At 38.2% G+C, this 25,511-nt stretch overlaps 1 protein-coding gene across 3 annotated transcripts in view; it reads left to right on the top strand.

The window, feature by feature from the left end:
• Nucleotides 1–18,873, top strand: part of LOC145678799 (carbonic anhydrase 2-like) — a 227,130-nt gene extending 208,257 nt beyond the window's left edge. For all 3 annotated transcript variants that reach the window (XM_081749314.1, XM_081749316.1, XM_081749315.1), the window contains one exon: nt 16,948–18,873. In XM_081749314.1, the coding sequence (XP_081605440.1) occupies nt 16,948–17,052 (105 nt within the window). In that variant the 3' untranslated portion in view covers nt 17,053–18,873. The remainder of the gene's footprint in view (nt 1–16,947) is intronic.
• The last annotated feature ends 6,638 nt before the right edge of the window (nt 18,874–25,511 follow it).

Raw genomic sequence — 25,511 nt, forward strand, 5'->3', positions numbered from 1 at the left:
GTGCTCAAGAATGTCAAAAAAGGGTATTTTTTCAGTTACTGTGATTATTAAAAAAAACTATCATAAAATGGTTAATATGTGCTCTAGAGACATGGAACAAACACCATTGAAAAGCTGAAAGACTGCTCTACAAGTCGCACTGTGCTGAAAAAACCTGTAAAATAAAAAATAACAGTTCAAAAATTTAAATTCAAATTTGAATTTTGAATTTCTCATAGAAATGTCCACACGAATTTGTTCAAAATTGTTCAGGTTGTAGTCTCATGTGTGTTCTACAGCACCACCAAGTTGCATTTTGGGCACTCAATGGGATCTGATTCAAAATTCAACATAAACAAAACATTGCACGATATTGACCATGAGAATATCTGGGTTAAAATCGGTAACCATTTACCTGTAGCTATTTACCTGCAGCATCAAATGAATTTATATTCAATTTAATTTGTTTCTCGAAGTATTCATTTGAATTTACACAATTATCCACCTTTCGAGTTATTTAGAAAGGTATTACGTTTCCGAACAATCCTCAATACAGGTCATTATTCTTGTTAGTCAGTATGGATGTTTCTAAATGTATATTGGCTACATTGATACAATTTTTCATTCCTTTGTTTCACGATTGCTGTTACAGAACTTATTATGAAAGGGAGGGATACATTTCCCTCCCTTTCACAATATTTGTATCAAATGTGTTATGAAACACAGTGATACTGTTCACAAAAACTTCACATACTTTCAGCACAATTAGTCAATAAATTCTTTTTCCTATTTCAATTATGCACTTCCACATGTCTGTGACGGATAGATGTAATGAATTCTTTATACACATGCATTTAGTTATAATGAATGAAATACAGAAACCCTCTTGTACTACCTCTGGCATAATGCAATATGACAGCCATTTTATTTGTTTAGATCCTCAAGGTATTGATACATTTTCCTTTTCATCAGCATCACTGAAAATTAAATTTTACACAAATATATTATTATATATATTTTATATAAATTTCAGCAACCTTTGAATTTCTGTGCAATTGACATTTGAAAATACATACCTTAAAAATATTTCATTAGAAATAAACTAAATGAAAAGCAAACGATGTTTTAACGAATAAAACAAATGCAATCAAATTATGTCAATCACCACTTTTATAGTCTACACAGAGAAAAATCCGTTCTCCGGACAGCGGTATATTGTACAAATATACGGTATCCTCTTGCTTACTATAGAAATCTGTACGAAGCATACGTTATCCGTATACTACACAGGCACTGCCTTTAGATGTTACATCATGCTGTTGCAGGATGTCTGACATCTAACAGTTTTCCGTATATCACATGCTTATACTTATGTTACTTTCGTCAGCTATATGTTATATACGGCCATTTGCATGTGAGATCCTGACCGCCTACATTGTTTCATACAGAAAGTACGTATAGATGGAACACTTATACAAAAAGTATTATAAAACATGCGTTTTCAGTTATACGCCTGCTGTACGTTGTCCAAAAACTACAGGAATTACGCATGTAACCTATCCTTTTAAATACGCCACCTACAATTTTTCTTCTCAGTGTATGTCTTCCTCGTCAACAAAAAATAAATCACTTGTATTAGAATTATTCATACAGGAAAGACTTTGACAGTTTTTACACATAGAACATAACCCCGAGTTTCTACAGTAACACTTGTTATAGTATGTCGATCGACATTCACATGAAATAAGCTTCATCAACTCGTGGAGGTGCTGGACTCCTTGATATCTGCACTGGAGACAAGGCATTTCCCAACTGTACCCATCCTCAGTCGGCTGGGTTCGATTTATTGTCTTTCCATAGCTAGACCTGAAGGTACACACGATACGAATGTTGGGCAGCTGCGTTACTTGTACGAGGTAGTGATGAAAGGTCAAACGTCATGTTTAAAGCTTGTTCGGATATCATGTTATTGTACCTGTAGCACGGTAGATTGTCCAATGTTTGTTGTTGTCTATCACTATACAAATGTAGCTAAAATATTTCTCCTGCTTTGGATATCTGTTCTCGGCATCTACACCCAATGCATTGTTGACTCCCTACTTCCTTGACCGTTGAGTACCAGGGTCGATATGGGTATGTGTAGAACCGGTGGGCTCTGTAGGTCACGAATATATTAGTCTAGATGTCACAAAGTGAGGTGTGTTCGAACAGGAGTCGAAAAACCGATCGACGGTACCGACAGTGATATGGTCACTTCTCGGGGTTACCATGCGCCACTGGAGAGGTTTCCGGTGGATAGCTTTGAGTCTATCCTCATCTTCTGACTCTGGTGCGTAATTCTATGCCGCACACTAGCCACGAAACTACGGAAATCCAGCAGGAACTGTACAACAATTGACGAGAACCGGCCCAGAAGTGAGGATTGTTTACTTGTGGGGCGCCTATTTCCGGTGACCGACGGGCACTTCGGACAATGTCGTATGGGGGAGAACATGCAGACATGCTGGTTTCCGAATATGTAATCCACAATGTCGCATTTGAAGTTGTTCTAGTGTCAGGGCCCAAAACAGTCAGACACTGCTGATCGCTCTCGGCTATTTCGATCCATGCGTCAGCTGAGCTTGGTTTGGTTCCAGTGGGAACCCATTCTTGGGCTTAGTTATGATATCGACCAGGCCAATAGTTAGGAGTGTATTATGGAAGAGGCACAGTTCAATTTATTCCCTGACCTATACACACACACACACACACACACACACACACACACACACACACACACACACACACAAAGCTCAGCTGACGCAGGTCTCGAAATAGCCGAGAGCGATAAGCAGTAACAAGCTGTTTTGGGCCCTGACATTGAAACAACTTCAAATGCTACATCCTGGTTTGCATATTCGGAAACTAGCGTGTCTGCACGTTCTCCCCACACCCACATTGATTGAGAGGCTCGTCGGTCACCGGAGATACACACCCCCACGAGTAAAAAAAGCCGTGCTTCTGGGCCGGTTGTCGTCACTTCTTGTGAAGATCCTGCTGAATCTATGTGGTTTTGTGGGTAGTGTGCGACATAGAATAAGGCAGCAGAATTAGGAGATAAGGAAAGATCCAAAGGTCTCCATCGGAAGTATTTCTAGTGGCGCACGGTGACCCGAGAAATGACCACAACACTGTCGGTACTGTCGATCGCTTTTTCGACTCCTGTTCAAACACACCTCACTTTATGACATAGAGACCAACGTATTCGTGAGATATAGAGTCCACAGGTTCTATACATACCCATATCGACCCTGGTACTCACCGGTCAAGAAAGTAGGAAGTCACTAGAGATGCCCTTTGTGTTTGTGCTTTTCATTACAACTAAAGACATTTATTCACAAAGACTCATGTTTCAAAGTTTTCAAACTGATCATAGCTTTAAAATAATTTTGATAATAGAGTGGCTATTTACCAATATGGCAGCCTTTGCACACCTGTAATTCTTTTCAAAATTCTAGGATGGTTTTCACTCTAACGAAATGCTCTATAAAGTAAGTTTCATGTTTATAAGTATATTTTCAAACTGATCGCAACTTTAAAACTATTTCTTATCTTGCGGCCGCCATTTTCCAATATGGCGGCCATAGCACAATCGCGATTCTTGGGGGACTTTTAGTATATTTTTTCAATGCAACTTAATACATCTATTTACAAAGTCCCATGCCTATAAGGATTTTTCAACTAACTTTCATATTATGACTGGATTAGGGTGCAAAGGGAAACTAACCCCTTTATCATATAGAAGTGGCAATGATCATGGAGCTAGGAAGATGGAACGAACGTCATTCGCAAGACACAAACAAAATAGGCCTAATTGCTGCACTATGCGTAGTTTTGGAGATCTAGCATGAAAAATATCCAAACATTAAAATTTTTCTGGGCTACGACTATCGTCACGCACATGCTTTCTTCGCGTTTTTACCACGTCCTCACTTTTTTCTCCATGTAATATCAGTCATGATTTTTTTGGCAATAGTTCTGATTCGTACGTCCTGAGCAACTATAATTTTCATAAACGCTTGCAAATGCAAACATTGTCACGCCACCAACAACAAAGATGGCTGCCACTCAGGAACACTTGAACATACGACAACGTAAATGATGTTATTGACCTTCTCTTACACAAGGTTCATCACACTCAAATTTTTAGAATTTACGGAGATGGTCGAGCAACTATTTTCACCATCTTTGGACCACTTCAGATGGATTGACCCTAATAGATACTTCAAAAATGTTATTAACTCGTACCCGGCTAACACTTGTAGATTCTTTGAAAGCCTTCCTATAATGAAATATTACATATTGAAGAATGTTACTGGTCCAAGAGAAGGCGCTACCTTCTGTGGCCCGCCTATCTATTGATGGGAATGAAACTACATTATATATATATATATATATATATATATATATATATATATATATATATATATATATATATATATATATATATATATATATATCGATAGATAGATAGATATCCAGGGTGGCCCATTTTAATTTTTCCACGGAAAAATCTCGAACCCGTTTAAAGATGAATGAACTGATCTTAAACTCAAATAGAAAATACCATAGAGCAAATCGAATGGTGATGTCGCGATGCTCCACAGGGCCGCTATTCAAGGGGGGCCGGGGCCCAAGTTTAAAATTTAAACGGAAACATGGAGCGAGTGACACCTCATTCGATAGATCTTTAAAAACTTAACAGATGTGGCAAAAGATTTTTCATATCGTTCACCGTATTCAAAATGGCCACCAAGATATGTTACCTGTATCAGATAAACGTCCAGTAGCACTAATACGAAAACTTGAACATAAATGAACCAAACAAAAACTCAAATAGGAAAGCCATGGGGCAAATCGAATAATGTCGCGGTGCCCCCCCCCCAGCACCGCCTTCCATGGGGGCTCAGGTCCAACTTAAAAATTTTAAACGAAAATATGGGTCATGTGATACCTCGTTCGATAGATCTTCATACACTAAACAGTGGTTGTGGCAAAAGATTGTTCATATGGGTCACCGTTTTCAAAATGGCCGTCAAGACACGGCGTGTGTATTAGATAAAGCGTCCAGTACCACTAATACGAAAATGGTAGGAACTCACAGAGAGTTAGGAGTTTTATTGGATAGGAGTTTTATTATGTTCATCCGTTATTATCTTCAACCATTTTCGTATTAGTGCTACTGGACGTTTACGTGATACAGGTAACATATCTTGGCGGCCATTTTGAATACGGTGACCGATATGAAAAATCTTTTGTCAGATTGCTTTTTAGTTTTTAAAGATCTATCGAATGAGGTGTCACTCGCCCCATGTTTCTATTTAAAATTTTCAAGTTGGGCTCCGGGCCCCCTTGAAGAGCGGTCCTGGGAGGCACCGCGACATCACCATTCGATTTGGCCCAAATACGTAATATCTGTTTTCCTATCCAGTAACAATTGAAAGATTTTTTTGTATATATATAGTATCTTCCCGGTTGCTTCTCATTGAGATGTCAATTTCACTCCCACATACATACTAGCTTCTAGGTGACTGCTCAGATTATCCCAAGGTGAGTTAGAAATTGCTGGTTTTTAAACTTGTTTTATATCCTTCCTGACTTTCAGTCTTTTCTAAACTTATATGGGTTTCGCGGTATTCGGCTTCCTACAATTCCATCATTACACTCGTTACATTTCATCCACCGTATCATAGAAAAAATTAAATGAAAAAGTAATTATTTCAGTTTATTGTCCTATAATTATGTCCTTTAGGCTAAGAGAGACGGATGATTAAGGGAAGTGAATGATGATGGAAGAATTAGTGGAATGAGAGTGTGGGAGGAAACGGGAATACCTAGAAAACGGGAATACGATGTTGTCCACCACAAACTTACTTGACCGGGAACTGAACAAGGGACCCCACGCACCAGAGGTATTGTAGAGAAATTACCAATAAAAACTTGTATAAAAATTTCGTTGTAATTCTATCATTTTTCTACATTTCTTCATTGTATTTTCTGAAAGGGATCAAAATGGATTCAAAACAAACTCGTCTCTTATACATATCTAATTTTTTTTAATTAATAGAGCACAGAGCATATATTAAAGCATGCTGGTCGTGAGGGGACAAGATAAACTTAGGAGGGCTGCTTCAGGCTCGTATCCACGGGGGTCTAGGGGGCCGCGCCCCCCTAAGTTTTTGCTGGACCCCTAAAAGTTTCACGGTAAGCTTGTAAATGAACTATAATATGGTGATGAACTATAATATGGCTGAATCGGGCTCCCCCTAACTTCTACCGGTCCTCCCCCTACATTTTTGGGCTGGCTACCGGCCTGCGCTGCTTCCCTTGGATTTCGCAAGTGGGAAAGTAGCGCCCGAGCACAATGGCGAACACAAAGCAGTTCAATAAGCTATGGCTGGGTACTTCCGGCATAATTTGTTTTTGTTCATTAATATTATTATTTTCAATATTCTTTAGTATTTAACCTTGTTACATATTAGGTGTATACAGCAGCGTTCTGGGACGCCAGCAGGATTTTTTCCAAGGGGGAGGGGCTATAGACTGGCACACAAACACAATAGCGAATACATACAACTTTTGATGCACGCGGGCGGATATTACTATAATATGAAACAACAGTTATTTATGCATATCCTTACTAACTACAACAACAAATAAACTTCAGTAGGCTACTATAGTATTTGGCAGTTTAGTATGTGAGAGAATATTAGTATGTTTTGAACGTTCCCTGAAAACTGAACACCCTTTGAAAATCCAGGGAGAGGCAACTGCCTCACTTGCCTCCCGCTGCGAACAGCCATGGTACTGTCATTTCAGATTTTGCGTTGGGGAGGGGAAAGAACAAGATTTAACATCGACATAAGAATATCATGTTTTTATTTTATTAGTATATTGGTATACAATTAATGAGAAATCATGTAGTGTTCAACCTCAGGCAGAGACGGATCTAGAAAGTAAAAACTGTGGGGCGGGGGGGGACCAAGACTATGATATATCATGAGTTAACTATAAACTTTCAAAAATATATAAATAAAAAGGTTGAATTATTTTTGTCACTAAAAATAAACTGGTTGGCCTAGGCTCCCCCAGACCCTGGGCTAGATACGCCAACTCCGGGAGAAATTGCTCTCAAGAAATGACGTGCCTTAAGGGTCTTCACTACAGCGAAATTAAACTACCGCTAATTCTAGTGTTTTTCTGTAATATCTTCAAAACAAATAAAAATATTCGAAAAGCAGAAGCGTAGTGAACTAGACTATACGATTTTGCATGTGATACCATTATCACAACTTATCTATCTGCTTTCGATTTGCAACTGTAAATAGATTTAGCATTTTTTTCGGATTCTGTAAATAGCAGCAGAGCAAAAGCAGATAGGTGAATTGTGGTAAAGGTATCACATGCAAAATCGTATTGTCTAGTTCACTACGTTTCTGCTTTTCGAATATTTCTATCTGTTTTGAAGCTGCCGTTTTATATGAATACCACGGTCACGGTCACGGTAATTTTCAAGTTTTGAGTAGAGTATCGGGCCGAAGCCCCTGACTCCATGAGTTAGATGGTATAAAAGATATATGCAACATGTGCAGGTGGTTTGTTGGGTAGTACTATTGTTTTGTTAGGCGTGGTAGACTACATCGGCAACTGTCGCAGAGTAGCAGATGATGATATCAGTGCGATCGCTGGAAAGATATTAAATGCGTGGTGTGCGATGGACATTTCGTAGAGCGAATTCGGTGCCGATGTTAGCTATTGCTGGATTAATGTGTCGGGGTAAAGTACGCCAGAACTTACTGTGAAGATGTCGCAGTAGTTCTCTAACAGTAGGAAGTTCCAAATCTTCCAGAATTTGTCTGTTTCGGGTATATCTGTCGTGACCAGTGATTATACGACCAGCTCTAGTTTGCACACTTTCAAGTGTTCGAAGGAGACTGTTTGAAGCGTGTTGCCAAGCAGGGCATGCATATGTGAGGGTGGACAGAACTATCATCTTAAGTATGTGAACGCGGACCTCATGAGAAATGGAACTGCAGCGGAAGATGGGATATAACGATGAGATTTTTCGTAAAGCTCTTTGCTTGATGTTGCTGATATGTGCGGCGAAAGTTAGCCCACGGTCTAAGGTCACTCCCAAGTATTTGGCGTGGGTGGCGTGAGGAATATGTGCGTTCTCATAGATAAGGTATCGAGGGACGCGGATGCGTCGTCGGCTGTGGATGACAGCACAACTTTTGTCTGTATTTACTTTAATCCTCCAACGTCTTGCCCATTCCTGAAAACTTGTTAGTTGTCTTTGCATATAGATGTAGCATTGTGCAAGAGAGCTACTGGTCGTAAAAAAGGCAGTATCATCGGCATACGTTGCGAGAAAGCAATGTGGTAGGGTCGGAAGATCTGCTGTATACAGAGTATATAAAAGAGGTGAAAGTACAGCGCCCTGTGGAACACCTGCTTTGATAGTTCTAGAGGAGGATTTGACACCGTCAACAGACACATGAAATTCTCTGCCAATGAGGTAAGAACGAAGTAAATGCAGAAGACGATCTGGAAGACCCTGGGTGTATAGTTTATATAATAGCCCTGCTAACCAGACTTTATCAAATGCTTTGGAGACATCCAGATATACTCCAAGGGTGTGTTGTTTTCTGTTGAAAGCCACTGTTAAGTGATCTACTACGCGTACGAGTTGCGTAGTAGTACTATGTTGTGCACGAAACCCAAACTGATGGGATGGTATGAGATCGTTATTGACTACATGCTGTCTTAGCCTCCAGAGTAACACACGCTCAAATAATTTACTTAAGTGTGACAAAAGACTGATCGGCCTATAGTTTTCCGGGAGCAGCGGATTTTTTCCAGGTTTGGGTATGGTAATGATTCGAGCTTCCTTCCAGGTCTTTGGGAAGTGGCATAGTTGAAGGATGGCATTAAATAAATAAGTTAAGAAGACCAGTAATTTCCTTGTTTTGTGTTTCAGTATCTCAGTTCGAATCCCATCAGGCCCAGATGCTGTCCTTGCCGGCAGACGTTTGATGTGTCTTTCTATTTCCCGAGGTGTTACTAAAGTGATATCATCTGTGGGGTTTTGTTTACTTATGGCATATAAGGTGGTTCGAATGTGCTGTTGGAAATAAGGATCGAGAATAGCTCTGTTGGGCTGGAACTGCTTTTCCAAAGAGTCGGCGAAAATATCCGCTTGCGACTGAGGGTCTTGAGTCAGTCCTTGGGGTCCTTGTATGACTCTAGCTTTTGAAGCGTTTGTAGTGCGTTGGAATGCTTTGGAGTACGTCCAGATTTTGCGATCATTTACTGTTACATTTCGAAAAGTGTCTTCCCAGTATTGTTGGTTTTGTCGCATAGTCAGTATCTTGAACTTTGCACGCAGTTTGTTCCATAGTGTCTTATATGCTGGATGTAGTGTGTGCTGCCATCGACGCCTAGCCCAGCGTTTTAGATGGATATACAGTTGTAGATGAAAACTGTCGCATTGACCGGTTTGGGTGGAAGAGATTTTGATGGTGGTGCTCGCTGCCTCTGCAGTACGAAGTGCGAAGGTGACGTGAGAAACTGCTTGTTCGATGTCCTCTATAGTGGCTGGTCTATCTCGTAGATCGATCATATTGTTTAATTCCTGTTTAAATACATCCCAATCAGTTTCTGTTGTTTTGATGAGAGGGCTGGTATGTGCGAGGCTGCGGTGTGAAACGTGGAAAATGACAGGATCATGATCAGAGTCTAAATCCGAGATGACATAGGGATGTACAGTAAAGGATACATCTTTGCAAATAGCAACATCAAGAACATCGGGTTGACCACCGAATTTTGGATGATAAGTCGGGTCTCGTGGAGCACTGATAATGAAATTAGACCTTAGGATATATTGGTGTAAGGCGTCCCCTGCGTTGTTAGGTTTAATTGAGTGCCATTCGCCATGCTTAGCATTAAGATCTCCAGCCAAGATGACTTTTGGTCCTAAGCTAGCTATGATATCAAAGTCTGTGGGCTCTAGTTGCGTGGCTGGGGACCTGTACCCAGTGACTAATATTAGTGGAACGCCTGGAGTTATGAGCTCAACACCAAGGGCCTCCAAAGTAAGTAGGGGTGGTATTGTTATCAACCTCACTGGGAATGACTTTTTGATGATAAGTAACAATCCTCCTTTCTGTCTACCCACTCTATCCTGTCTGTACACAATGTAGTTAGGTAAGCGCCAGCTAGTGATTCGTGCAGTAAAATGCGTTTCTTGTACAAACATAATATCAACTTTATGTTGGATGAGAAATCTAATAAGTAGGTGTTTCTGCCCTTCGAGACCATCTGCATTCCACGTAGCAAGAATAAGGGAGTGATGGAGAACCTTGGATTTAGAAGCAGCCATCGTCAACCATTTCCGCTATAGTTTCTATTACAACTGCAGCCTTAGAAGCTGAATCGACTGCTTGTCGGAATCGTGTAATCCCACGTTTAATATGAGTTATTATTTTACGGAAAGGTAATTCCTTGAGGAAGGAAAGAACGGACTTTAAGTCCAGATCTTCTTTAGAGTTCCCTTGATTGAGTGCAGAAGTTGACTCGATGTTGGAAGAGATAGGAGCTCCAGGATCATTATCTGTAGCCATTGGCTGGTTATTAACAGAAGTGGGAATGGAGGTTTTCTCTGCCGTTGGTTCTTGTAAATTTTTCTTGGGTGCTTCTGGGTGTTTCTTCGGCTGCTGTGCCGGTAATTTTAGTGCTTCAGAGTAAGACTTATATACCGGGCAACCACGGTAATTTGCCGGGTGATCCCCCTGACAATTTGCACAAGTGGCGGGTGTTGATGTGTCTGGTTTACTACAAGACTGTGTGAAATGCAGTTGTCCACATTTGAGACACCTCGGGTGAGCTTGGCAGGTATCTTGAGAATGCCCCAATCGTTGGCACCTATAACATTGCAACACTGAAGGAGGCTTATAAGGTTCGATCTGGACCTTGTAGTACAGCAAGTTATTAATTGCATAGATCTCTTTAACAGCTGCAGTTCTCTCCAAAGCTACCAAGAACAGTGGCATCAGTATTTTCTTCTCGTCAGTCTTGCTTTTGCGAGACATTTGGTGGACACTTATTGGTTTGAAGCCTAATCGTGTAAGTTCTGCCTTCAGGTCATCTAATTCGGTGTCAATAGGTAGTTTACGGACAACTACCTTTATGGGCCTTTCGTTTTTTGCTACTCCTGTGGCATATTCAGTTTTCGTTTGCTCACAATAAGCTTTGATAGCGTTATAGTCATCTTTGGTAGCCGCTTGAATTCGGATGCGCTCCTTATTGGGCTGAGCTAAGGGAGGCTCCTTCAATGCTCGCGACAAGGTCTTTATAAATGTATATGTGTTTGTTATTCCGTATATGAAAATAGGAGGCGGCCTGAAACTGGAGAGCTTGTTAGTCGGTGCATTGTTGTTGCTGGTACTAGTATTATCTGCTTGTTCAGGTGACAAAATATCGAACCTATTACTGGTGGGAAGAGGTGGATATTCTTGGGTGCTATTAATTATTTTTTCTGCTTTGTTGAGGTTCTCCAAAGAAGACCTTCGTCGCTTGAGTGTTCCCACCACTGTGAAATCCATATCGTCAGTGTTATGGGACGTTGATGGCTGCGATTCACTTGACTGTTTAAGTGTAGTTGTCGTTTTCACTTTTTGCTTCGCTGGAGCGTTTGATTGCTTCTTCTTGCCTAAAGGCAGAAGAAAATCTTCCGGTTTATACGTAGATCTTATTATTTTGCCCCTGATACTAGGATTTTTGGATGATTGTGTCTTCTTCTCTGTCTTGACTGGGGTCTTCTGAGAAGCCATCTTGATAGCGAAAGTGGGAGATGGCGCCAGCTTACCACTAAGGAGGGTAGTGGAGTACTTAGGAAAAGATATGTTCTTAGAGCGCTGCTCTAAGGTTGTATTTTAATAATATGACTTTTCCTCCGAAGAGGAAGCACAAAAAAGTAGTCGTTAGCCGGTAGAGATGCCTGAGTCGTCAACTGATTTGTTCAACTACCTCTGCCTCCGAAGAGGAGAGTATCAAAATAATTCGTAAAGCCTAAAGAATAGCAAGGTCGTCTAAAGATAAGATCAAGCAGTGGCGTATTTAGGGGGGTGGCTTCCGGGCTTAAGCCCCCCCCGAAATCTTACTTAGTATAGTAAAGTAAATTAAATATCTTGCAGAATTTTCACATTTCCAGGCGAAGCCCCCACCCCCCCAAAAGTTAGCAAAGCCCCTCCCGAAACAAAATCGTAAATACGCCACTGAGATCAAGGTAGTGTGTCCGCCTCCGTAGAGGCACAAAACAATTCGACGGTTGTTTCCTTTACCTCGATAAGGTAAGTAATCCAACCGTATGCAAGATGTTCGCGAATAAAATTCAACCAAGGGGGATGGAAAACCTAAATGACTTGTTTATTTTTCTCCGCCAGCTACGGATACCCTATTTTTTTACCTGGTTAGAGATTCCAGGTGGCCAGTTCGAATACCACCACTCCACCTTACGGTATTATACTTGCCTTTTTATCAGCGCTCTGAGAAACTGCCGCTCAGCTTCTGCCATCTATCGGCAAGTGCTGTAACTTAGTACTAAAAGTAAGGAAATTAATTTATTGCTCATTGCGTAAAAAATGAAATGAAGCCAATGGTTCATGCTGCCATGCTTATATCCTTTACGCTAAAAGAGACGGATGATTATGAAAGTAAATGACTATGAAAAAAACGATGGAATGAGAGTGTGGGAGGAAATGAGTGAACTTCGAGAAAAGCAATGTACACAATTTTGTTCAGCAGAAAGTCACATGATCTGGGTTCGTGTCACCTTTAATGTTAAATAAATGGCGAAGATGTTGGATCACTTTTCTTCGACGAATAAGATTTCAAAAACATAATTAGTAAAATATATCTTTACTCAAAATAATTAAATTTCATTTTATACTCTAAAACCGCTATAGACATTTAAATGTAGCGAAAGACGCACAAGAAACTCACTCTTGAGACACTAAACCACATTGCAAACAGAATAAAAAATAAAATCACTTTCTCTTACCCTTTTTGCTATTTATAATAATAATAATAATAATAATAATAATAATAATAATAATAATAATAATAATAATAATAATAATAATAATAATAATAATAATAATAATAATAGTAGCCACTGGTGACAGCCCTTTGCGAACTTTGAGTCACTCCAGCACAGTCTGTTATCAGTCCAGCCTAGCTACTAACGCGTAGTGAGCGAGTTGCGTCACCTTGTCTCTAAGCTCGCTTTGACTCGAAAGCTTTCTGAACCACGTGACTGTCGCATCTTTATTCACGTGACTCCCCAGTTTGCCTCACGATGTTGGGTGGAAGCCAAAAATTGGGATGCATCGGCCGGGAATAGAATCTGGGACCACACGAATGCGAGTCCAAACCTCTAACTTTTTAAAAAAAAGTTAACTGATTTACCGAACGTTCGTAACGTTAATTACAGTAATCATCACTATCTTTTACTTCGATTTTTTTTTTTTTTTTTTACGTTTTCTTCCATTAATCTTTAAGGACAGAGATACAAACACACAAACATCGGGGGCAGTTAAAATTCCCAAGGCTCTCCCACCTGGAAACGAACCCGGGACCACTAGACTCTGGAGCCTCCGTAGTATATCAATATTCAAACCTCCAATGGCATGTTTTTATTACTTCTGGATGCAGTAAAGGGTTAAGCACGAGAGTGGTACCTATTCTTGGGATTCTAAATTCATACCAGTAAATAACTTCTTTTAATTTCCTACGATTTTTGCAGTAATTGTCGACAAACGGACAGATGGACAGTCATTAGACAAAACTTAACGTACGAGGGTTGATCCGGAAATAAGGTTACCATCAATTTTACAAATAGATAACATTATTTATTCTCATAGCAATGTACATCGTTAAAAAGAAGACACTTTGCTCTATTTTCGACATAATCGTCATCTTTTTATACGTATTTTTTGTAGACAGTGCTCCAATTTCTGTATCCCAATGTCGTAGAACTCCACCGTCAACCCGTTAAGGAAGCGTTTCATCTCGTCAAAGCTCTTTCCACTGTACCGTGAGAACTCCTAGGAATCCGAGCAACAAGTTCACGGATGGTGATACTCCTGTTTTGAAGCACTTCGCGTTGGACCATCTCGACAATCGCCTCCGAAACTGACAGTCTTCCACTCTGTTCTTCATCGTGGACGTCCTTCCGGCTGGTACTAAACTCCCTGCACTACTTTCGGACGTATCAAACGGACATACACTTGTAGAAATACACCTCTGTCAACTGACGATAAATATCCACAGGTAGAGTCCCTTTGGTGTGCAAAAACGAATTACGGAACGAAACTCGCACTTAGCGGGAGCAACAATTTGCACCTCAATCTCGGACGGCTGCTGAGACAAGACTGAGCGGCACAGCGAAGCGCAGCCGGATGGAATCGAGAGTGGGTAAACAGCCGCGTACAGTGGTGTTGCCGGATTTAGCCTCGGACCTTCCCGTGCGGCTGGACCTCTTTGGGAACCGTATTTCTGGATCAACCCTCGTACTTTTACATAACGTAGTTTGGAATTCATCAATGACCTCTACTCAGTACAAGATTCGGACATTTGTTTAGTGACTTTCAGGTTGCATGCGGTGTAAAACGCAAAAGTAAATAAAACAGAAAGCATCATAAGAGCTTGGCAAATGACATGAAATTATTTTCTTTTTAGTTTTACGTCCTACGTTTATGCCTTGTAGGATAAAGGAGTGGATCGTTAATTAAAGAAATGATTATGAAAGAATTGCTGGAATGATAACGGAAGAACCTCGAAACAAAATCGCAAGGATAAGATATTATCCATTACAAACTGACATGACTTGGGGTCAAACCAGGGACTGCTTGTACAAGATGTAAACGCTATACCACTAGACAGTGCAATTGTTCGATTCTCTTAAATATTATCATCACCATAGGTATTCTGCCATTATTGGCAGATCACTTGCTGTAACCGAGAAGCTTCCACGGTTTTCCGCTAACCTCTTCGTCTTCACGTACGATTTCTCTGTTTTGATATCGTCCATCAATCGTATCCTCCTTCGCTTCCTTCCCCTGTTTCCTGTCACCATACTCTCTAACACGTCCCTGATGATACAGTTCCTTCTTAATCAATGTTCCAACCAGTTTCTCTTTCACTTCTTAATAATATCTACAATTCTTCTTTTCTCCCCAACATTTCTAACAGCCTTTCATTCATTTTCCGCTCAACCCAGCTAATTCTTTCTATTCTTCTCCACACTCACACTTCGAAAGTGTTCAGTCGTTTTCATCATTGTTGCGTAATATTCATGTTTTTGCCCCATAGAATACAATACTCCACACGAAGCACTTTATGACTCTTTTTATTAACTCTTTATTCGAGGTCCCACAAAATAGTATTTTCTTCCTCCTAAAGGCTTCTTTCGTCATTCCTATCCTTGCTTTTATTTCACGTTCACACTTCACATCATCGCTAATAATACTACCCAAGTATCGAAAACTAGTCACCTGTTCTATTTTCTCCTCTCCTACTTCTATCTTTGACACCGACCCCTTAATTCCATCCACCATGGCTTTTGTCTTTCTAACATTTATTTTATCCCATATTCTTCACACTTTTCCCTCAAATTTTCTAATATATTATTGATTTTCTCTTCAGATTCTGCAACATATCATCTGCAAACCGTATACACTTATTATGTATACGGTTTATATATACTACAAGCAATACACAGTTAAAAAATGGCTGTGTTAATTCAACTCAATTTTAACACAGGGCAGTGGTTCCAGCCTGACTACCACTCTGCGGTGTTAGTTCAACACATACCCCGCGGTGTTGGGGTTTAACACAGGGGGTGTGTTACGTCTTTAACACACAACCGGTGTCGAACCGTGCCATAAGCGTTAATGAACCACAATATTACTCCCCAAAATATGTTAAATCGCCTATATGCGTAATTTCTTTACATTATGCTGAGTCTAAAATACACTTTAAATAAGTAAAAAAAATGAACTCCAGGGGCGGGGAGGAGAGCACGAACCACCAATCTTTCGATTACTAGCCGCGTACTCTTCTGACTTGGCCACGAAAGCGATAAAGAAAACGTCGCTTGTAGAGGGATAAATTGTTGAGGTCTTTTGAATTTGGCTAATCAGAGTTCTCCTTTAAGCCGCGTAAATTCGACGATAACCGTTCGGGATAAGATAAAATCTGCTCGCCATGTAGACCTAATTTTATAACAAAATGACGACTGTCAATTTACTTTATTTTATAGTTCTTCCATATTCACTTTCAAATGATCGGCGACAGTTGCCATCTAATAAAGTTGATGCGTTTGTTGCTTCTAGCACATAATCGCTTAGAAAAAGAAGCAATAAATGCATCAAATGTGGGAGATGAATTTAGAACACCAATGGCACTTGCCTAGCACATCTTGTGCTGTTAAGGTTTCTTCAGAAACATTATGTAAAACAATGTCAAACACATCACGCGGTTTGCATTTTGAAATTTTGCGTATACCTGGATTTGTTTAAGTATTTCTTTCTACTGTGTTTGTCTGTAGCTTCAATTCATAAGCCTTTATAATTAGATGCCCAACATATTTGGCAATCACGCAAAAAACAACACCGAAGATTCTACACTTGTGTTAATTTAATACACAGGCTGTGTGTCATTTCAACTACCGGCATTTGACACACAACTCCAAATGGAGAGTGAATTGTTCTAACCACTTGTTTGTGTTATATTTTAACACAATCGTGTTAACACATAGGCATGTCGTTCAAATAACACAACGATTTTTTACAGTGTATGTTTATTATAAGTGGTATTTGTTTTCATACATTTTATTATGATTTTAAATATTTCCTTTGTCTGTTTTAGCTTCAACAGTTCAGAAGATTAAAGGACCACAACAAGAATCCAATGAACAGAACTTACAGACCAAGCATGCCATTAAATGGTCGAAACGTTTATGTATTCTTATAAACATTACTCGTGATTATTATTTTGGAGAAACTGACTACCTCTTCAATTAAAAGTTTGTATAGTCTATGTATAACAAATTAACGAGAACTTATCTCCTCGCATACACTGTCTACCTCTTAGTGATATAAGTTTTATGGCCAGTATAAAAATTAGATATGGAATGGACCTTTGACTTTTGATGCTAGTGACACATTAACTAAAACTTAAAATAAACAGTGTGCTTTTCAAATAACGCATTCGTGTGTGAAATATTCAAATGTTAAACGTCTGTGGTATGTTCTATTTTTGCTGATGTCGAGTGAAGAATCTCGCAATATATGGTTAACGCCATACCGTAGGTACACCATCTTTATTTCTTTAGCCCATTGATTTATACGGATAATTATTTTCTCTATTTTTTTTAATGAGCTGTAATTTTAATGAAATTTTATTTTACGATTTCTTCTTTAGGTATAGTTAAATATCTCTTCGTTTTTCAAAATAAATTTGCATGAATTATAAATTTCATATTTAACTATTTAAATTAAATATTCAAAATTATAGAAAGAACGTTTATAAATTTGGTGACCAAATTCCAAACTTCTGGTGACTAAACTCCGGGAGATGATTCTCAGTGGCGGACCTAGCCCAGAACCGGGGGGACCTAGGGCTCCCAGCTTTTTGAGTGAAAAAATATTTAAAACTATTATTTATATATCTTTGAAAGTTTATATAACATATCTGTCATAATCTGGATTCTGGCTGGCACCCCCAGTATTTACCTTCTAGATCGACCACTAGCTGGCTCCTTATATTAAATATAAGAAAAAGAAAAGTTCTAATAAGGATAGGCTGAAAATCCACCTTTCAAAGTTATAATAAGCTGAAAAACTCGAAATATCATTTTTTATAATGCCCTTACTTGAAAATTCGCAAGAGATTCAAAACTGAGTTATACACGAACTAGAGTAGTATAGGATCAATGCTAAATATCCATATTTTGCAGTCCTCTGCTAATACCGTCGAAATGAATGCTCAAAAGTACCTCAAAAGTGCCTCCCAACTTCCCTTATACAATTCGTTTCACCGGTACAGTACCAGAGAATTGTTGTTCTTGTTATTTGGATAGACCGCATATTATTTCTATGTAAATACTTGAACAGGTTGCGATAGGACCAATAATTTTGCAAGCCATGGTTTTTAAAATGTGATATTTCGCATTTTTTGGCGGCTTCTAATTTTCAAAAAAGGTGTTTATCAACCCATGTTTATTAGAACTTTTTTTCTTTTTTTGATGTAAAGAATCACCTTCTGCAGTTTGGTCATCGAATTTCTAAAGGTACTATATTAAACATAATTTAATTTTCTCGAAGAGATATTTACAGCCATTTTATTTCAAGTTTGCACCTGTTGGTACTGCTGTCAATGTGTGGTTTCCTGTATTTCCCTCGAAAGGGAGGGACAAGTTGCTGCAAGCGAGATCTTTTAATTGTTAGTTGCGGAAGCATTACCACAATGAATTATTTCACGGACCTCGCTGTGCACTGTCTTGTTAATTCTAAGTAGCCTACAATCTTCACTCATTAAGACCAAACGACTATATGACAACTTGGCAACACAGCTGAGGTCATTCACTTCTTTCCCCTAAGCAAAGGGAGGGTTTCCTCCGTTAGAGGATGGCGGGGATGGAGCCGAAGTATGTTTCACATATTTTCCGAGGGCACACTTGAAGTGGAAAGGCTTTAATAGATTTGAAGATGAAATCAGCAAAATAAAGTCATTAAAATTCCAATTTATTTTGAAGAAAACAGAAAAATAGCACATATAAATCAACGGACAAATATATACACACACACATATATATATATATATATATATATATATATATATATATATATATATATATATATATATATATATATATATATATATATATATATTTCCTAACTATATATAAAACTACATGAGCTGACATAAATTATTGAGCACTTCCTGTATGGCTACAATGATTCAATTCGGCATGATTGTAGCTTTCCGGAACTAATCCACAGGAAAATTGTCAAAAGTGAATATTTTTAATTTTTATGGGGTCTAAAGAGGGGATGAAAAATTTCCCCATGTTATTTAAATGGACCTTATTTTGGACTTATAATCTCATGTTTTAGGTACTTAGAATTGGAATAGAAACTTGAAATTCGTTATGCTTACACATTTTCGTTAGCACTAGCTAAGTAAATCAGTACAAGTAAAAAATTCCGACCTTAGAGTGGTTTTATAGGGAACTGAAAAATCTTTCCCATGTTGTTTATATGGGGCACCTTTTACACCCTCAAATTATTGAGCACTTCCTGCAGGGCTACAGTGATTAAATTTGACATGATTATAGCTTTTGGGACAACCCCACAGGAAAATTGCCAAAAGTGAATATTTTTAATTTTTAGGGGGTCTAAAGAGGGGATGAAGAATTTCCCCATGTTATTTAAATGAGACTTTTTCTGGACCTATAATCTCATGTTTTAGGTACTTAGAATTGGAATAAAAACTTCAAATTCGGTATGCTTGTACGTTTTCGTTAGCTTTACCTAAGTGAATCATCAGGAATGAAAATTTCTAACCGTAAAGTGGTTTTATGGGGAACTGAAAAATCTTTCCAATGTTATTTATATGGGATGTCTTCTATACCCCAAAATGTTTAGGCACTTCCGGCAAGATTAGAATGATGAAATTTGGCATGATTGTAGCCTTCCAGGACTAACCAACAGAAAAATTACCAAAAGTAAAAAATTCCAACTTTAGAGTGGTTTTATAGGGAACTGAAAAATCTTTCCCATGTTATTTATATGGGGCACCTTTTACACCCTCAAATTATTGAGCACTTCCTGCAGGGCTACAATGATTAAATTTGACATGATTATAGCTTTTCGGGACAAACCCACATGAAAATTGCCAAAAGTGAATATTTTTAATTTTTAGGGGGTCTAAAGAGGGGATGAAGAATTTCCCCATGTTATTTAAATGAGACTTTTTCTGGACCTATAATCTCATGTTTTAGGTACTTAGAATTGGAATAAAAACTTCAAATTCGTTATGCTTATTACGCGTCGATGACTTTTTTCTTACTCCAGAGGCCCTCGCTAACGTCCATGCCAAAGGAGTACCAGATCACAACCTGGAACTTAAAAAAGGCGCAGTTTGCATGATAATGAGGAATTTGCACTTCGATGATGGGCTTCTAAACAGCACTAAAGTCATAATTGTTGATATATCACCGCGGCTCATAACAGTGAGAAAACCTCATAGTTCTGTGCTGTATTCAATACCACGGATTACTTTTCAAGCGCTTATTGAGCCCAACAGTCCTTTGACTATGTATCGTAGGCAGTTTCCTCTTACTGTTAGACTTGCTTACGCTATTACGATCAACAAGAGTCAGGGTCAAACAATTGATTTTATTGGAGTTGACTTGCGCAGTGACGTATTCGCTCACGGTCAACTGTACGTCGCACTTGGACGTGTCCGATCAAGGGATTCAGTTGTGTTACTGGTTCAGTCTGAAAGAATAATTGAAAGAACCGCTTTTGTAAAGAATGTTGTATACCCACAACTTCTACGATAGTTCCTTTTAGTGAGTGATAGCTATGGAATTACCCAGGGAACATCATCATTGGACTTTCATTTCGGAGTATGATACATGTCTGCTGCAAAAATTCCTTTTCACTTATACTTGATAGTAACATAAGAGTCTACGCAAAAAGAAATCCCTTTAAGCTTCTTTATGGAGAATGCTTGGTGCCTGTCCAAATACAAATCATATTGAACTTCATTTTCACACTATAATACGAACCTTCCCAGACACAAATACCACTTACGTTCCAGTTTTTTTAGTATACGAAAGACATGACAAAGCAAAAGTCTTCATTCAAAGGAGTATGCGTGTAGCAGGATACCACAGGGGTGGTGTGGAAATACTACGAAGTTACAAGAAAAAGAATCGACCTTTGTCTTACAAATATGCAAGAGTTATGGTCGAACAAAAATCCCAGATTTCTTTTTTGAAAATTATAAATAAGAAAAAAAACCTCTGAAAATGAGAATCCAACATCATCATTCATTATATAATAAGTCGATAAATTGTGGTTGACAAAACAAAGGTTGCTAAAAAAAAAAATAAACTGTGAGTTATTAAGCAGAGTATTAAGGAGCAAAGGATGATAAATATGAGATCTGGGGATGTTGGGCCGATTTAAGGAAATATTAAGAATAAATGCACGAACATATGACATGCGAGGCCGTAGGCCGAGCAAATATGGAAGTCTTGTGAACTCATTTACTTCCGTCATTGGGATCAGATTGCAATAACACTTGATACATCGAGTGCCTTAATACCACGGTATGTTAGACGATGGTTGCCGTGGGTGAAAGAGGAAGCTACCCCTCTCTCCCATATAGACGTGGCAATGATCATGGAGCTAGAAAGACGGAACAAACGCCACTCGCAAGCTTTTGAACATATGAACGCTAACGAAAGCGGGCTTAATAGCTGATCCATGCGTAGGTTTTGATATTTAACATGAAAACTATTCAAACATTTAACTTTTTCTGGGCTACTATTATCGTCACGCACGCGCTTTCTTCGCCTTTCTACCATGTCCTCGTCCTTTTCTCCATGCATTATCAGTCCTGATTTTTTGCGATAGTTTATTCACATACAAAATCACTTTGTGGCCTAAGCAGCACTTTGCCCTCCTGAGATATTACATCCGAAAAATGGCATCAAAATCACAAACTTTAACCTTCGGACCCCCTTAAATCTACGGTGCCAGTCGTATAATAGCTCTGGATATTTCTGTAGACTCTTTACATGTAATAGTATTCAGCACAAAAGTTATGAACCTCACACTTCATGCCATTTCAACATACAGCCCCTTTAAGAGTGTAATTTTTTGTACCTTTTCTGGTGATTTCATGTATTGGTTTGCAACCCTACATACTTATTTAGAAGCAAGAGTAAACCTCTCAGTGCACCTCAGTCTCTGCTCTAAACGTTCGCTTTGTTTGATGTTCAACTGATTCGTACATCCTGAGAAATTGTAGTTTTCGTAAAAACATTGCAGATGCAAAATTTGGTACTTCACCGACAACAAAGATGACCGCCATTCAGGAACAAGTGTATACGAGAACGTGAATAGTGTTATTGACCTTCTCATACAGATGGTTCATTACACTCAAATTTTTACAATTTTCGGAGATGCTCGAGCAATCATTTTCAGCATTTTCGGTCTACTTCAGATGAATTGATCCGAAAGCATAATTCACGTGCGTTCGTGTCACACCAAAGCCTTTCCCACGTTGCGATTGAGACAAATGGTATTTGGACGCAGACAACTATCTCCGTATCAGGACCACGCCCACGGGAGAGAGTCCATCCCCCCCCCCCCAAAAAAAATCCTAACTCGACAGATATTTGTACACTTTCGAAATAAAATCATACTTGCTTAACAGGGAAATGATCGCTGTAGCATGAAAATTTGATCTTACTTCATTTGTGGCTATGTTTAGTTCAACTGAGAAATCGGAGAGGTACAGAACCAATAGCTTGAGCTTTCCTAGCTATTCTGAAAAAATAAAAGAGAAATCCTCGATGCTAAAAAAAAGGATGCTAAACACCAAAATCAATTATAACAACAATGGGAGTATTGTCTTCTTACATCAGTGCGTTTTCTAGTAGTCTAATAGTGTGTTTTTCTATGCACTGGGTCGAGAGTACGGTGCTTATGGAATTGGGCAACACAGTCACCTGAACTCAACCTCACGCTCTTTGGCATATGAGGAAGTTTTCATTTTAAAATTTTACTGTAAAACACTGAGATCTGAATAATTTCCTAGAGGAAATAAACATCCTTATTTGTTGAAGATAATTTAAGGGACAATGGTGGAATGTTTTAGGATGTGTATTGAGTATGTTTGATTAATTGTTTTGGAGTTTAACGCCTCTTTTCAACATCGAGGTTATATAAAACGTGGATCTCTATCCAACTTGGTATTCGAGCTACATGAACTTTCTCCAAAAATTGAGTGTTCCGTGACGGATGTGTGTATGCTGCTGATTACATAGCCATGGAAGAGCTCTGATGTGGAGTTCATTAGAGTAATACTTTGTCCATTATCCAAACTTTATAACCATGCTGTTAAAGAATGACTCGATCTAATAATAATAGAAATGATAATAATAAACTGTAAATATCTAGTGATGAAATCTATTAGATAGACTCATGTGCGCTACTTGACGAAGGTAATTATCTACCACGAAACAGTACAAATTGTATTATATCAATTATTGTATTATAGCTATCAATAAATTATTTTAGTTAATTATACTGGTTTATTCTTTTACAAATATTTGGAATTCTATACCCAAAGTGTTATGAACAATATACAGTAAAAAACCATTAACAAAGACGAAAGCTAGAGACCCCAACATGAGAGGAATGTTTTCCCCAAACTTCCTATCTCAAAATTCATTTATGGTAAATTTCATTAACCTCACCTACATTTTCAAATGGTATTTTAGCTATGTTAAAGTGAACTATATTTTGTTAGATTGGTGCAAATTGTGCCTTTTTTTTTCGCCAGGAAATACTGGAGTTGAAATCTTTCTAGTTTCGAACTTCCTTACCAGATAGAGTTTGTGTTGTCTGGCAGTGACCTCGTTTGGGGTTACCTATGAGTAATTTTCAGTTATTTGAGTCATTTGAGTTAGCTATGAGTATGGAAACCGCTGCTTTAGTATACTACTAGTCACTACTGTTGGTGGCTAGTATAGTGAGGTTATGTAAAACGATATTAATATTTCATTTATTATATAAAACAGTTGTACATTTATCACTGTATAGTCTCGCTACTTATGAACAATAAAATCTCTCTGGTAAAGTCACTGAAGAAGATCATGCAATACTTATATTTATGAATGAAGCTTTTCTTTTTTAAGGTTAAACTGAGCCTAAGAACAACAATACTCTAGGCTTTATATACGCTCTGATACCCCAAGTATGTGAAGTTTTAATCTTAAGAATGTTTTTTTATGATTTAACCAAAAATCTTATATTTGAGGTAAAACTGATGCCAAACAACAATAATACTCTAGGTTTTATATATTCTCTCATACCCAAAATATGTGAAGTTTTAACCTGACCAATATTTTTAAGATTTAACCAAAATTCTTATATTTGAGGTTAACTGATGCCAAACAACAACAATGCTCTAGGTTTCATATACCTTCTCTTATCCCTAGTTTGTGAAGTTTTAACCTCACCAACATTTTTTGAGGTTTAAACAAAAAAATCTACATATTTGAGGTGAAACTGAGCCAAACAACATTACTCTAGGATTTATATATACCTTCTTATACCCCAAGTATGTGAGGTTTTAACCTCACCGATTCGTTTGAGATTTGATCCAAAAAAAAATGTTATCCTGAAAACAAACATATTATCCTCAAAACATCTGTTAATCTCAACACATATTTCGATGTATGGGGTGTGGATAACCAGAATAGAAGTCACCGTTACTTCTGAATATGTAAACAGTGTTAACTTCGTTAACGAACTCAGCCAAAATAATCACTCAAGCTGTCTGTTGTAAGAAATATAATTTTAAAGAATATTGCAATGTTCCCTCATATTTACAAGCAACATCACGTGCTTCTCCACAAGGATCACCAAGCAGTCAACGAATGCCGTCTCCGAATAAATACGAGAACGACACGAAGAGTCACGAAGAAGACCCCTACAACCCCTCCACAGGTTCCGCCTTCAAAACTGGCTATTAAATTAGAATCATATATCACTTCCAGCTTATCGATTTATACCTTTCTCTCCAAGTTGTTCTGGACTTAAAAGAGTCTCTAACCTTACCAATCTCCGCGCTGCACTGGGCAGGAGATACTAATTTAACTCTGCGCTGCTTCGGGCAAGAGATTTTCTTTCAATCAACCATACATTACAATATGCTTTCGTTCAAGAGTTATGGTGGCGAGTAACGGACGGACGTATTAATATTACAATTTTGTAAGGCCCACTAACATGATCCTAAAAAACAGGTTTCAGCTGAATACTCTTCATACTAACAGCATATTATTATTACTATTATTATTATTATTATTATTATTATTATTATTATTATTATTATTATTATTCAATATTTTATTCTAACTTAATTTATTTACTAACGACAGAATACCATATAAATAATGGGCCTAAATAATAATAATAATAATAATAATAATAATAATAATAATAATAATAATAATAATAATAATAATAATAATAATAATGACGGAGCCTAAACCAGAACACCAAGTTGACTGGATGCAGAAGCATCTTTCCATGTGATGTGTGCCATTCAAGATTGAAGGCTTGATAAATCATAACAGTACACTTATCATTCTATCAGCCTGTTAAGTTGGTATTATCACACAATCT

The sequence above is a fragment of the Thermobia domestica genome, chromosome 2, assembly GCF_964235325.1.
Source record: "Thermobia domestica chromosome 2, izTheDome1.hap1.1, whole genome shotgun sequence".
NCBI lineage: Eukaryota > Metazoa > Arthropoda > Insecta > Zygentoma > Lepismatidae > Thermobia > Thermobia domestica.